The sequence below is a fragment of the Bos indicus x Bos taurus genome, chromosome 11 (assembly GCF_003369695.1).
Source record: "Bos indicus x Bos taurus breed Angus x Brahman F1 hybrid chromosome 11, Bos_hybrid_MaternalHap_v2.0, whole genome shotgun sequence".
Taxonomy (NCBI): Eukaryota; Metazoa; Chordata; class Mammalia; order Artiodactyla; family Bovidae; genus Bos; species Bos indicus x Bos taurus.
In genome coordinates this window covers 95,327,942-95,343,373 of record NC_040086.1, presented here as the reverse complement: position 1 = coordinate 95,343,373, position 15,432 = coordinate 95,327,942, and the positions used below count along the sequence as shown (strand labels likewise).

The 15,432-nt window shown below is 39.6% G+C and overlaps 1 protein-coding gene across 6 annotated transcripts in view; it reads right to left on the bottom strand.

Annotated features, from left to right (window-relative positions):
* GAPVD1 (GTPase activating protein and VPS9 domains 1) overlaps nucleotides 1-15,432 on the bottom strand; it is a 76,192-nt gene that overhangs the window by 13,751 nt on the left and 47,009 nt on the right. For 4 of the 6 annotated variants that reach the window (XM_027556266.1, XM_027556269.1, XM_027556270.1 and 1 more), the window contains exons 13-20: nucleotides 14,879-14,998; nucleotides 10,932-11,009; nucleotides 10,430-10,803; nucleotides 8,700-8,787; nucleotides 7,629-7,709; nucleotides 4,161-4,283; nucleotides 2,736-2,865; nucleotides 622-731 (exon numbers count right to left, since the gene is read on the bottom strand). In XM_027556266.1, coding sequence (XP_027412067.1) covers nucleotides 622-731; nucleotides 2,736-2,865; nucleotides 4,161-4,283; nucleotides 7,629-7,709; nucleotides 8,700-8,787; nucleotides 10,430-10,803; nucleotides 10,932-11,009; nucleotides 14,879-14,998 — 1,104 coding nt within the window. The remainder of the gene's footprint in view (nucleotides 1-621; nucleotides 732-2,735; nucleotides 2,866-4,160; nucleotides 4,284-7,628; nucleotides 7,710-8,699; nucleotides 8,788-10,429; nucleotides 10,804-10,931; nucleotides 11,010-14,878; nucleotides 14,999-15,432) is intronic. The other 2 variants (XM_027556272.1, XM_027556271.1) reach the window with 1 other exon arrangement.

Here is a 15,432-nt window from a genome sequence, read left to right as displayed (position 1 = left end):
AGGTTTCTCAAGCGGCAGATCAGGTGGTCTGGTATTCCCATCTCTTTCAGAATTTTCCACAGTTTCTTGTGATCCACACAGTCAAAGGCTTTGGCATAGTCAATAAAGCAGAAATAGATGTTTTTCTGGAACTCTCTTGCTTTTTCCATGATCCAGCAGATGTTGTCAATTTGATCTCTGGTTCCTCTGCCTTTTCTAAAACCAGCTTGAACATCAGGAAGTTCACAGTTCACGTATTGCTGAAGCCTGGCTTGGAGAATTTTGAGCATGACTTTACTAGCGAGTGAGGTGAGTGCAATTGTGCGGTAGTTTGAGCATTCTTTGGCATTGCCTTTCTTTGGGATTGGAATGAAAACTGACCTTTTCCAGTCCTGTGGCCTCTGCTGAGTTTTGCAAATTTGCTGGCATATTGAGTGCAGCACTTTCACCGCATCATCTTTCAGGATTTGAAAGAGCTCAACTGGAATTCCATCACCAAGTGCCCTTAACTGATGCTAATATAAATGTGTTACATTGAACTGCATGGAACTGCTGTATAGTTTAAACACAGTTGAATACTGGCAGTTTCATATGGTTCCTATAAAGCATAGGGAAAAAACAAACTCTCATGTAGCAACCTACCTTCTGGGTCTGTATGGTCTGGTAAACCGTTTCTTGTTGAGTGGGTTAGCACTGGGAAAGCCACAGAATCCGCAGAGCAAAGAGCGAGCCTCAGTTTCTTTTTTGCATCTCTAAAAAACAGATGAAAATACAGTCATTTCTTTGTCCAGATATGGTCACATTCTATAAACTATTATCTTATTTACTATACAAATTATTGGGCTTCCCAGGTGGTGCTCGTGGTAAAGAACCTGCCTGCCAATGCAGGAGACATAAGAAACATTTGATCCCTGGGTCGGGAAGATTCCCTGGAGGAGGTCATGGCAACCCACTCTAGTATTCTTGCCTGTAGAATCCCACGGACAGAGGAGCCTGGTGGGCTATGGTCCAGAGGGTTGCAAAGAGTCAAATACAACTGAAGCAACTTAGCACACACGCACATACACAAATTAATAGGCTAGCTCAGGACTCAAATGTTTCAAATGGTCATAAATAAAAGATAATTTTTAACTTACTGACACCTTGCTTAAGGAGTGGGCTTTCTGGTTACCTGAGAAGTAAGGTTGTAAAGGTGGCTCTGAGCAAGGACCATTTGGTAAAGTCACTAGAATCAAACAAATCCTTTCTGACGTTCCAACATCCACTGAATTCTATGCTAAACGTGATGACAAGTCAGAAAGCCAGATTTTGCCCATGCTGGGAAGGAATCAACAGAAGTCATCAGGACCATCTCAGCACTCAAACTAAGGAAGCCTTCCACCACATTTCTCAAGAAATGTTGATCCTGCCAGAAGACAAGCTTGTGACAAGAAGACCTTTCTGTTGCCTTGTTCATCAAAACTTTGTATTGAACCAAAACCCGCTCAACTTCTGACCACTGAACCTCCTGCTACCACCTGGCAGAGCACCCTTCAGCAAGACATCACCCTCCTCAGCAACGCAGTCCTTCATGCTGGGAGGGTCTTGGAGGGCAGGGATCAGAGCTTCTTCAGAATGGCTGAGGCTGCCTCCCAATAAAAGGAGTCAAAACACCTCTGAGAGCAAGCCAGAGTTTGCTCCTATTGCAGGATTATCACTTGTCCACCTCACCTGACTGGTTCTGAGACCCACCTTAATGGTTTGCTTCCTCGAAAATGAGTAACTTACGAATCGGCTCAATCAACTGTAATATTTGCCTACTTTGTAAAGACTCCGAAATATAAAGCAGTGACATCATGGCTGGAAAATAAAAATTGTCTCCCACTACACCCCATGCCGTTTTACCATAGGAAAAAAGTATAAAGCTCCATAATATTTAATGATAAAATGATATGTACAGCACAGGGAATATAGTCATTATTTTATGATAACTGTAAATGGAGTACAATCTTTTAAAATTGTGAATCACTATGTTGTACCCCTGAAACTTAAACAATATTATAAATCAACGATACCTCAATAAAAGTAAATAAAATGATATGCTATTAAGAGTTTACTTAAATTAAGTGGGGGAGGAAGTAAACATGAAACAATACTGGCCACGTATGAGTAACAGATCTGGGGAACGGGTACATCACTGTACTTTCCCGTTTTGTACAAGCTAGAAAGTTTCCAAAATAAAAAGTTTAAAAAGCTAGAAAGACAGAAACGGAGAGATGGACAGATAATTAATGCTTTAAAACTGATAATCCAGGGGCTTCCCTGGAGGCTCAGTAGGAAAGAATCTGCCTGCTAATGCAAGAGACAGGAGTTCAATCCTCGATCCGGGAAGATCCCACATGCCTTGGAGCAACTAAGCCCGTGCACAACTGTTCAGGCTCCTAAAGTCATTTTCTCAAACTGTGTTAGAAATCGAGGGAATGAGGAAGATGATAAACTGGGAGGGCTCCAGTAGGCTTACTGGGGAAGTGGGTTACTCAACAATATGTGGTCCCTGTGAGCCCATGAGGTTTGCTTGGCTTTTTCATTCTCTGAATTAAAGCCTTTGTATATGACATCCACAAGGCGAGCAAAGTCTTCTCAGTGCACAGCGTTTCGTTCTTACCTCCCTGCTCTACATGTTTATTAAGGGACTCAAAGAAACACCTGACTTGAAGTGACTGCAATAGTGATGACAAATTCAAACCCAAAGATTCTAAGTCGTATACAAGAAATACCTGTAAGAGAAGGCTGAATCCTGAGGGTGAGCCGCTTGGCTCGCAGAATCTGGGAGATCGTCAGCGGAGATGTTCTGCAGGGTTTCGTCACGAGGAGAGTCGTGTGCGCTTTCACCGTCACCCATGACTTCTAAACAAATCCCACCCCCGGCAAAAAGGATAAGCAAGTTAATCCGGAATATTCTAGTACTGGTAGGTATTCAGAGCAACTCAACGATAAATTAAGCTGTGCCCTCTGAAAAGAGTTCTTTGAGAGAGAAAGGGAAAAAAAAAAAAGAAACTTCAAACATATAAATAAACTGCCTGCAATGATAATATATCAAGAGAGCAATTGAGAATAATTTTACTTCTTATCCAATTATAATCCAAAACAATGAAAACCTTTATTAACTTAATAAAGATAATACTCTGTAACCACAATCACTGAACCACAGAACTAAAAGGGGGTCTCAGAAATCATTTTATATAACACTCTCGTTTTTCAGACGTGGAATCCTGCCCAGTCAGGAAGCAGCTGGCTGTGACCCTCTCGGCCAGGCCACACTGAGACCCCTCATCCTCACTCCAAGGGACACCCCCCCAATCCTCCCCACCTGAGAATGAGCTGGGGACAAACTCACAAATGCAGCCAGCACAGACCTATGGTGCCCCCACAGTTATTTTTATGTTTCTAATTTATCCATTTAGATAATACATGCATGTATACAATCAAAAGAAATGACAAGTTCCTTAGTGTAATAAAGATACTGTGCCTATGTGGAAAAAAAAATCTTTATTCTTAGGAGATCATTTCAAATACTTCAGGAAAAAAATACATATAGAAAATGTGGCAAAACATTAACAACTGGTAAGTCTAGGCAGATGGAATATAACAGACCTTCACTGTACTATTCCAACTTTTTTGTTATTTTAAAACTTAAAAAGAGTAGGTGGTTTTCTCAGGCTCCTGTGAGTCCCCCTTGAGCCAACTCATGTTCAGTTTGTCAGAGACTCTTCCAGAGACGCTCTAATATTAATCTTGGGGATTATACCATGGTTTTTTGACAACTGTTTACGGGAGCTACTAAAGGGCTACTTGGAAGAATGGATACGTGTGTACGTACGGCTACGTGTGTACGTATGGATATGCGTGTGTACGTATGGCTACGTGTGTACGTATGGCTACGTGTGTGTGTATGGATACGCGTGGGTACGTATGGATACGTGTGTACGTATGGCTACGTGTGTGTGTATGGCTACGTGTGTACGTATGGATACGTGTGTATGTGGCTGGGTTGCTCTGCTGTGCACCTGAAACTACACTGTCAATTGACTAACTCCAATATAAAAGAAAAAGTTAAAAAAGAAAGAGGCTACTTTCAGTTCAGACCACTTTCATGGCAGTGATATAAAAGTTCCTATTCCGTTCTTTATCAGGATGGTCACCTGCACTTTCGTAGTTTGCCAGAGCTCCCTCACTGGGGCTGGTGCGTTTGATGGCATTCCTGTATTTGTCCAGAATATCCTCAGCGACCTGAGCCTGTGCACTGAGTCTCGGGCTGGGATCATCTGCGGGAGGGAAAGGAGAGGAGAAGAATTAGTGCCCCTTGGTTTGCATCCACTCTGATGTTAGTACGACACCAGTAGCATAATCCCAAAGTCGGATTAGGAGGTAAGACTTTTTAGAGCACATATCTCAGTGTTACAAGAGGCACCATGCAGCTGCCTACTCATCCCAGGTCTAGGTCTGAGAGCCTTGCCAAGGCATGAAATTGGGACGAATAGCTCCACTTTCTCATCATCGTCAGATTTCTGCATGACACTGTCAAACAGTTCAGTGCAGACTGAATGGATGATGGGATCCTACAGTGTTTACACTCAAATCACTGTTATTAGCAATGCATGCTAACAGAACTTCCAACAAGGCGTTTTTATACTCAGGCTTCATTTATTCAGACATCTCTATGCTGAAGGAGGAAAAAAAACGTATTCAGACTTAAAACTTAACCCTTTTAAATACTTTTAAAATGCCTTCCTCCACTTTTCCTTCATGAATTTTTCTCTCTACACCGTATTTAAAACCTTCAGGTAATTCATATTCTATTTCACTGAATCTCACCATGACAGTTACAGGTGCTGGACTAGAGAGCACTTTTGTGCATGCAGTGGCGTCAGAGGCACTCCCAGAGAATCTAGACATTCTGGGAGAGTGCTTGAATTGTACCTGGCGTACACAGAGAAAAGGTTTACCACCATCACAGGTACTGACAGGCCCACTATCCTGTCAGCAAAATAAGCACATCAGTTATGTTTTCCTGGAGTCAGATGGCAATGTCACTAATTAACAGTTAACAAAGCAAAGAAGTGCTACAGATCTATGGGACAAAACATAGTTCCATGGTGAGATGTGAATTCCTGAGACAGATCTAGGCCAAGCAGGTAATATCCACACTCCGGTAGAATCCCATTTTTTTAAAAAGTCTTAAAACATATATTTTTAAAAAATCACTAGAATGTATATATTCCTATGTGTTAACTGCAGCTAGTGTGAATAGCAGCTGACATTTACTGAGCTTAGCACGTGCCAGGAACTGTGCTGAACAATAACCCTACAAGGGAGGTACCATTACCACCCCTATTTTCAAGAAAAGGAAATCTAAGTAGAAAGAGGTTAAGTGGCATGCTCACAGGCTCTTCTTCTCTTTCTACAAAAAACAATATTTAGTGTTTGTGTCTCTGTAAAATTGTGGTAAAACTGTAGGGAGAAACAACTGCCAAAATAATTTAATTTCTGCTATAATAATTTCAATGCATGGTAAGAAAGTCCTAAAAAAACATGATCTTCAAAATGAAAACTTACAAAACCTTTATTGTTACAAAATCTTCTTTCTGCTATTGGTTTTGAGTGCTGTTGAAAGCTCTGAAAAAAGGCTAAACATAGTGAAAGCAATAATGTTGCTTATAACCTTTATTTCTATAATGCCATTAAAAAAAAATTTATCTGAGGACAATAAACAACAAGAACAAATAACTAAAACATACAAAAAATGCTATATGTACAAGGGGATGAGTGTTCCAACTTATCTTAAGTAGTTTTTCATAGTAAAAAAATAAAATTGCATATGATTAAATATCCAAAAGCAAGAAAATGGTTTACATTGCCATAAAATCATGATAGATGATCCAAGAGCCAATAATGATTAAAAAACCACCTATGTCTAGGAGAAACTGGGAGAGGGTTTATGAAATAACGTGTGCTAAAAGGATACAACTCTGATTTAATCATGAAAAGCCGTGTCTAGGTATGGAAAGATTCAGAGAGAATATGAAAAAAAGAAAAGGTGGCGAGATGATGGACAGACTGTTAAGAAATTCATAACATTTCAAAAAATTGATTTAATGATACTTTTCCGTGAGTCATTAATTAAGAGTGTGTAGAAATTTCTGCACCAGTCGGGCAGCTAAACTGCTTGAATCAAACACAAACAAAATGGAATATTTTATGGGAAAAACTTAGTCAACTTAGCTTCTCCTTTAGGCACCAAGAACTAATAAAAATGTATTGCCTAAAGACACGAATAAAAAATAATTTAAAACTTCTCCAAAGTTACTAATTCAAACATTTTGAAAACCTGAGATTTCTTCATTGAGTATTCCACTCTGTAAATGGTGGTGGTGTTCTAAAACGAGGAGCATGGTAAGAAAACACGAAAATCTTGCCCAAACTATGCCTTTCCAATTCTTCTCAATCAGACTAAGTGCCAAGATTCATGTGTGATTTGACTTAACACACACAACCCTTAGCACAGTGCCTGGCATGAGTCAGATGTTCAACAAGTGTTTGCTGGTTGAATGAGGCCTGACTGCTCTCAGCAGGAAACCTGGCCTGAAAGCACAGCTACTGCTGATAAAAGCCCTTTATTCCAGGAAAGTCATTTCATTAAATAAACAGGAAGGGACGCCGGGACATAGAACCGTCTACATGTATTTCAGAGCTAGACATGATGGGGCTATGCGGTGAAATGGGATTCTACCTGTACTATGCTGAGCTCTTTGAGGAGGATGTTCTTTTGAAACTTATCCCATTTTTAAATAAAAACCTTCTTTTTACCTGAGTAGGATAACATAATTTAAAAATCAACACAAGAAAAAGAGAGACGAGGAATTAATTTCCCTCCAGATGCTCTGCAGTCACTGGAGACAGTACACAGCTATCAAACTCATGGTTGGCTTGTCAATACTACCTCTCATACTTTTTCCTTTCAGGGTGTTCATTCATAATATGCCAAAAAGAAGCTGCAAAAATACAAATGCTGCATGAGGTAAGAACCCAACCCCTAGTTATATATTCCTTGGGTCAGATAACAATGTTAACATGATTCAAGCTGTAAAAAAACTGGTCAAGTTTACAAATCTACTGATGTTGTTTGAACACTTCTCGGGGAAAAAAGGAAATGATTAGGTAAAACAGAATTTCAGTGATCCTAAATAATCAAGAACTATAGATGGAAATAAACTGAGACTTCTACAATCAACGTTAAAGGAAACTACCGTCAATGATCCAAAGATACGGCATGCACAGCGCTGAAACCGTCACCACACTTTCCTCAAAGGCATGGGAGGTCGTCATCCCACTAAGATGTCGGGTGCTAGGGCAGGCCCAGAGGCTCAGGGTCAGGGGCCTCATCATAAATGCAAGTTATGACAATGAGGATGATGATGGTGGTGGCGGTCTGCAGGAAGAGCACACTGTGGCCGCCAACTGGAAACCACAGAGCTATGAGAACATACTCCCCACTGTACACACACAGACACACTCGTCTAAAAAGGCAACGCTTATGGCACCCAAGAGAAAGTGTTATGAAATATGTGCTCTGGGAATGAAGGAGCCAGGAAGTCCATGAGTCTACAAACCTGTGAGTGTTGAGAATCTGTCAGGCCCCAGATCATCTTTGTCTTTTTCTTGTTTTTCTTTCTTTCTAAATGGTATAGGAGCTGGAAATTAAATAAAGTCAGTAGTGTGACATATAACATACTGCACTACTCGGCAGACAGCAGTCATTCTGGAGTTAACTGGTGTGCCAACATTTCTAAGTGGAAGGAAGGTGAAAAGTTTAAAAGCTAAGAAATCCCGAGTGTCCACTGATTATCATTCTTAACATAGCATTGAAGGTTCTTAAAGAAGTTTTCAGAATCTGCTTTGAGGTCATCTGCCACAGGAAGAAGGATTTAACAGGAATCTACTGGCACTGAATCAAAACCACTGCCTCTTAACCTCTGCTCAAAAAAACACAACACGTTCAAAGCTCTGAGCCTCATTCTCTCCTCCTCTAGTGGGCCTGAGTCTGGCGTGAGAGCAGTGCTCCTCAGCTCCTGAGCACCACAGTGCCGAGAAGCGGCCTTCGGAAGCAGCCCCTCCCTTTAGTCCTGGATAATCTCTCCTTCCTAGAAGAGATGCTTTTGCCAACTCAGATTTCAATACCTATTGGAATGATGCCAGGCTATTCACACAAAAAAAGCGAACAATGTACACAACTGCCTTCCAGAATAAACACTAATATTCAGGGTATTATCATTCTCAATGATTATAAACATAAGAAGCTTAAGTTTATTCCAAGAATGTAAAGAATGAATTTTCAATGTTTATTAATAGCATCCCTTTTCCCTGCAGTAATTATTAGCAATACATATGTCAAAAGTCCTACATGTTTAACTTCAATGGAATATAATATTTAAACAACTGTGGCCTGCCTGACTTTCATTTATGAAACCATTGCCACTTCCTGCAAAGAACAGGAACTATCACTTCTAAAGCTGTACCTTAGCATTCACCTGAGTGAAAGCATTTTCTATAACCTCAAAACAGCATGAAACTCAGGCCCCACAAGAACCTCCCAGAGGAGTTGAAATTTTAGCTCTCTGAAAGAGATTTGGGGGCTTTGCTTCTTGTTGCTATTATTGCATTCTGATATCTTATAAAATTACCTTTGGGCATGGCAGAAACAAAACGTTTTCTCCACCAAGGTCTGTTCCTGTCTGATTTCTCATCATCGCTATCTTTGCGTTCTTCAGTCTGCAGAAAAAGTTTGATGTTTTATTTGTAGTTGGACAGCAGGATAAATTACTATGAAAAGGATTTTAGTTAGTCTGTAAAATACAAAAACCACTCATTTGTCTTCAAAGCAAAACTGTTCTTATTGTGGTACAGGCAGCTTCTGGAACATAGACGTATACCTTTCAAGCACTAGACTGATTGATTACTTGAGGGCAGGCATTATCTCACTACTGTCAGTAAGCCAAAAGGGTAATAGAGTCCAGCATAGAGTAGGCACTCAATAAATACTCATAAGGGATGACTAAATGCAATGCAGATAAAATCTAGAGATTTGGAGAGAGGTAGCAGTAGTATTAATAATAAAACTAAGTATGTACTGTGTGCCAAACACTGAATGAAAAACATGTATTACCTCATTTAAACTTCACAGTAGCCTTGTGGGTGCTAAGTGGCTTCAGTCGTGTCTGACTCTTTGCAACCCCACGGACTATAGCCTGCAAGGCTCCTCTGTCCATGGGATTTTCCAGGCAAGAATTCTGGAATGGGTTGCCATACCCTCCTCCAGGGTATCTTCCTGACCCAGGGATCAAACCTGGGTCTCCTGCATTGCAGGCACATTCTTTACTGTCTGAGCTACCAGGGCAGCAAAAGGGCTTAACAATAATATTTATAGTCTCAGGAAATAAATATTACTAAGCCCTCTTTATAGATGAGAAATATGAGGCTAAAAAAGGTTATCTCCCCAGGTTCCCCAAAGTTATACAGACTGGATGTGGCACAGCTGCTCAAAGCTAGATGTGACCAATTGCGAAGTTGCTGCTTTGACCATCAATTATGAGTTATCATTAAGACTACATGTCAAAAGGCAGAGACTATAATTCCTTTACTAATCTATGATATGACCTTAGACAAATCATTTTATTTTTGTTTTCTCATCTACAAAATTGGAACTAAAAATACCTTCTCTGAGGGCATCCATGTGAATGGGATATCAGAACCTAAGAAGGGAAATGAGGGCACCCAGGGAGGGTTCAGTGGTGGGGGTGGGATATTCATTACGAGGGAGACTCATCAATTAAGTACCTACATGAAGAATCATGAAAGCAGGCTTCTCACTGCTGGAGAAGGGAATTGCAAACACAGAATGAGAGACATGAATTCTGCTGTTCTTGAACTGGAAATGTTTCTCTACATAGAAAGATAGAGAAATATGCACTGGAGCATCGGGTTGGCACCTAAGTCTCACAAGGCTGGGGGAGGGAGGCTCTTTGTGTCTCATTCCAACTTTTTTTAGTAACCCTGTGAGTGCTGAAAAATTAAAAATAACAACTTATTGGAAAAAGAAAAAAAGCAGTTCCTCTATCCATCTCTGAAGGAAACCGTGAGGTTTAAATGAGATACAAAATCACTTGTAGAAAAGTTAAAAGTATCATAAAAATGCAAGATACTACAAAACCAAAGTAGAGGGATTTTTTTAATGGGTTAAGGTGCTGGACATACCAGACTGACAAACCACCTTTAGACATGACTACTGTCCCTCCTTCACCCTAGATTTATATATTCCGCATTAATTTCAGGTATCAAGAGAACTAGGCAGATGGAACACTAACTGTAGCTGACCATAACGAGCAAGCTCTTCTGCATGGCCTGTGTCCCGTACCTCTCCTCTTGAGGAGTCCTTACTCGGGGATGAAGATGAAGAGTGAGGCGCAGCCACCAAAGAAGTAGCACCAATGGCTGCAGCTGGAGGGAGTTCTCGCTCTTCATTCCCTGGGCGTCGGTTCCAGCTGGGGTCGCTCATCGGGCGCCGGACAGAAGACACGACGTCGGAGCTCCTGCTGCGAACTAATCTCTCGGGGTACGAGTGCCTTTGCTTAAACGCCTCCATCTCAGCTGGAGTCAGGATATGGGAACCGAAGGTAGGCAACCTGGCCTCGTTTCCTCCCACAGCTCCTTCCAGGATCGGGGGGTCTGGGGGTGGGTGCGACGGCCGGGCATAGTGAACCTTCGGCCTTACCACAGCAGAAGCTCCCCCTGCAACACAGGAAAAACGTTCTCAGCTGAGACACAACTGGTCCCAAAAGGCATGAACAAAGGGGTTGTAGTTCTGCTCTTCTGGCCGTGATAGAACAGGAGCCAGAAAGTTCACCCGACTACTTTACCTTCGTGCGAAGACAATGGATCAAACATGGCAAGCAGAGACTCTGACTGAGACGGAGGAGAGGTCAGCTGGTGGGCACCTGAAAGACACGGGCAGACGGTGTGACCAACTCAGGAGTCATGACTCAGAGGCAGTCTCCACGCAGCGAAAAAGGCTCTCTCTTCCACAGGTTTCCTTTTTGACCAATCAGAACTTGAGGGGCATACCAGAAAAAGCAGTCTAATAAATAGTATATTCTGATTACGTCAAATTCACTTTAGGTTTTTATCTACATACATGGATTTTAATTATGTTTAAGTGGTCTAGTATCCATATGCCTATTACTTTTAATGGCCAAATTATATTGTGGTTATTGCAAAGAGCAGAGTCAGAAGATGAAAATCATCAAAACTTTCAGAATGTTTTAAGTTTCCTGAGTCCACTTTGCCTTCACCTATAAAAACAAATACTACCTACAGCAGGAGCATAAATTAAAAGTTCTAAAACTTGAAATTCACTATTGTTCTCAGCAACAGAGAACTCATAACAAAAGTGAGTCAAGCTACATTATACCACAAAACAAACTTGAACCTCTAAAATACGTTATTTTAAAGCTACAGAGTAAAAGATGATTCCTCTGAGCATGAGTGCTCAGTCGCTCAGTCATGTCCGACTCTTTGCGACCCCATGGACTGTAGCCCACCAGGCTCCTCTGTCCATGGAATTTTCCAGGCAAGAATACTGGGACAGGTTGCCATTTCCTAGTCTAGAGGATCTCCCCAACCCAGGGATTGAACCCATGTCTCTTGCATATCCTGCATTGGCAGGCAGATTCTTGACGCCTGTGCCACCTAGGAAGCCCCCTCTAAGCATATGTCTAAACAATCAAAATGAGAGACTATTAAAACACATAAGTATGCAGAGACTAAAACTCACAAATATATGAAAGAAACTGTTGCTCTAAACTTTCTAGTCTGAGTTCTTTTTTGATAATGAATGATAGTATGATTTTTCCATTTGATTTTCCTTTTATTCTGTCTTATAATTACTTTCCTTTCTAAAAACTACAGAAATAGTTTATCATTAGGAAAGATAGCTTAGAATTATCAGTTTTCAAGATTTTGGTCTTAGGTCATGTAAAACATGCTTAATTTCTTTAAATTATTTTTTTATATTTTGGCTGCACCACACAGCACGTGGTATCTTAGTTCTCCACCCAGGTTCCAACCCACATACCTGACAGTGGAAGTGTGGCGTCTCAACCACTGGGCTGCCAGGAAAGTCCCTTACAATTTCTTAACCCTAAAACCTTACTTATATGTAAGGTTATATATAATACTATAACTAATATAAGATATATTATAAGATATATAATAAGATATATCTTATATATCTCATATAAGGTTGGTTATATCTAATATAGTTAACCATACTAGCAATTAAAACTGAAAAGAATATATAAATAAAACACATTTAAACTTTTGATAAATTTTATATTAAAATGTTACATATATTAATTCAATTGAATACACTCATTAAATGGTAACACAAATAACCTTTTTAGGTGAAAAGTAACTGTATTTTCCAAAATAAAAAGCCAGAAGAGTGACACGTTTACATTTCTGCAAATTCCTTCACAGAACACAGCTAAATTCTCATATCTGCTTCTGCTTTCCATCTGTTGCACTGTGCTGTTGTGGTTGACGTATATAAGGAAAAGCTGATCACACAAAGATATGCAAGTAGAAAGGAGATAATATTTTAACAGCCTTTTCAGGAAACTGTGGATATTACTCTTCAAATACTATACCAAACCTTGGCAGTAGTAACTATTTTTTAAAGGTTAGCTACAATTTGGAAGCTGAAACCAGACCAACGAACTTTTTTGTACTGTTACATTAAAATTCAAGTGGTCTGTCTTGCACTTTGAAGGAATCTTTTACCCAAGCATGATTTTGTTACATCATGTGTTGGTCATCTGGAAAATACTGGTTCAACTAGATAAATGCAGATCTTCCAAATGTTGACACCATTCATCGTATAATATCCAGAAAAAATGACACTCTCAGTATCACCACCAATCTCACCAGAAAAGTTTTTAAATAGCAGTAATCTGTCATGCTCAGGGAGGTAGACACAAAGCTTTCAAAAATTCTGATTTCTATCTGAAAGCCTGAATTTTATCACTGGCAACAAACTCTACCCTGTAAGTTGTTTTCCTTGAAATAACAGGCTCATTTTGTTAATTTCAAGAAATGTCTGCCAAATACCCAAGTACCAATAACTACAGCTTATCATTCTTTCAAGTAAAAATGATGTTTCATGAAAAAACAAACAATGAAAAAAGAAAAAAAAAACAGCTACTTCAGCTCATAACTCAATCATATAAGCTTTTCCTTAGACATGCCATCATATTTCAGAATGCAGCAAAAATCCATTAGGGATATTTCCTGTGTCTTCAGAATATTAGACAGATGTGTACTCAAGGGTTGAGATATATAATTAAATAATTTTTACTGCTTTATCAAACACATTCATAAGTAAAACTTTTATTTTTTTTTAACTCTGAGAAAAGAATACAGTGACTGGTAGCCTGGTCCTGCTGTCCTGCTTTGTCCTAAAGGCCTCGGCAAATTTACCCATCTTTGCTTGTGTACTATCAGTGCAACGTCAGTATGGTACAAAGGACAATAACCTTTTATTATACGAAACCAGTTTTGACCTCATACCTCCCCAACCCCTTGAGAGGTCATAAGGGCCCTCAGTGGACCATGGACACGACACTCTGAAAACTGCTGGTTTAGAACAGTGGTTCTCAACTGGGGCTTACTGTACCACCGAAGTGATCATTTGGCAATGATTTTTGGTTGTTCCCCGATAGCTCAGTTGGTAAAGAAGCTGCCTGCAATGCAGGCAATCCCAGTTCAATTCCTGGGTTAGGAAGATCTGCTGGAGAAAGGATAGGCTACCTACCCACTCCAGTATTCTTGGGTTTCCCTTGTGGATCAGCTGGTAAAGAATCCGCTTGAAATGTGGGAGACCTGGGTTCAATCCCTGGGTTGGGAAGATGCCCTGGAGAAGGGAAAGGCTACCAACTCCAGTATTCTAGCCTGGAGAATTCCATGACTGTATAGTCCATAGGGTCACAAAGAGTCAGACACGACTGAGCAACTTTTACTTTTGGTTGTCATGACTGCACAAGAAGGGGATGGTACGCTTCCAACAGAGGCCAGAGATGCTGCTAAACATGCTGCAATGCACAGGACAGGCCCCACAGCAAAGAATCACCTGGCTCAAAATGCCATAGTGTTGAGGTAAGAAACCTTGGTTTAGAATAAACAAAAATGTAAAAATAAAAGTACTTCAAAACCCAGTACCCAAATCCTGTAAAGCAATTATCCTTCAATTAAAAAACAAATTAAAAAAAAAACCATTACACAGTATATAAAATCACTACTTACTAACACTCTGGTACTTCTTCCCAGTGCTTTCTTTAGGATAGGTTTTTTTTTTTTTTACATTTTATTATCTTATATATAAAATGCTTTAAGATAAAATTTCCAAGTGATATTATGTTCTAGGTATTTCTCCAAATTATTTCATATTCTTTAAAGTATTTAAAAAACAGCTGTGCAAGTTCTAATAAGTGGTTACTTCAAAATTCACTTAGCCATTCTATTTTTCAGTTTTTAGGTTGTTTTAAGTTTTCTGCCAATATAAATATTATGAAGAATATCTTGGTGCCTAAGACTTTCTCCATACATCAACTGTTTCCTTACGACTGATTCCTACAATGGATTAACTGAATGAAATTTAGTCTGTGAACCTTATTTTAAGGCCTTATACACATAACGCCCCAAAGATGTATAACAATTGATATCACCATCAGCACTGTGTTAAGGTTGACAGTTTCAGTCACGGATGTGATCATTTCTATTAATAAAAGTCATTCTCATTTCCCCTTCTTACCATGGGTGACTTCATCCATGTCTGGACTAGTGACAGAATCTTTACCCCCAAAATCAGAGCTGCACTCAGATCTCAGATCTTCAATCTTATTGGGAATATCCTCAGAGGTTGCACTTATGCCTTCAGAAAAAAAAAAAAAAATATATATATATATATATGGTAAAAAAATTAACAGCAAGAACAACAAAATAACCACACAAAAAGTATATGAAGTTTGGAGAAATGTATATAGTCTCACATTCTTTTGTGTCCCAGTTCTTTACAAGGGAGTTGTTTGGTATTATATCCTTTCTCGTACTATTGCTTAAATATATTTACTTTGATTTGTACAACATAATCAGAATTACCACACGACAGCTAAATACAGTAGCAGAGGCTACCAAGAACAGATAGTTATAGAGGGAACACACACAGACTGTCTATCAACCACTCTGACAAGTTCTATAAAGGCACATAGTAACTTCTCACAGATGTCAGATCCCGAAGAAATAACTGTTTCCTGGGAGTTACTCAGATCTTAAACAAAATATATATCTTTGCTATTGACTTTATAA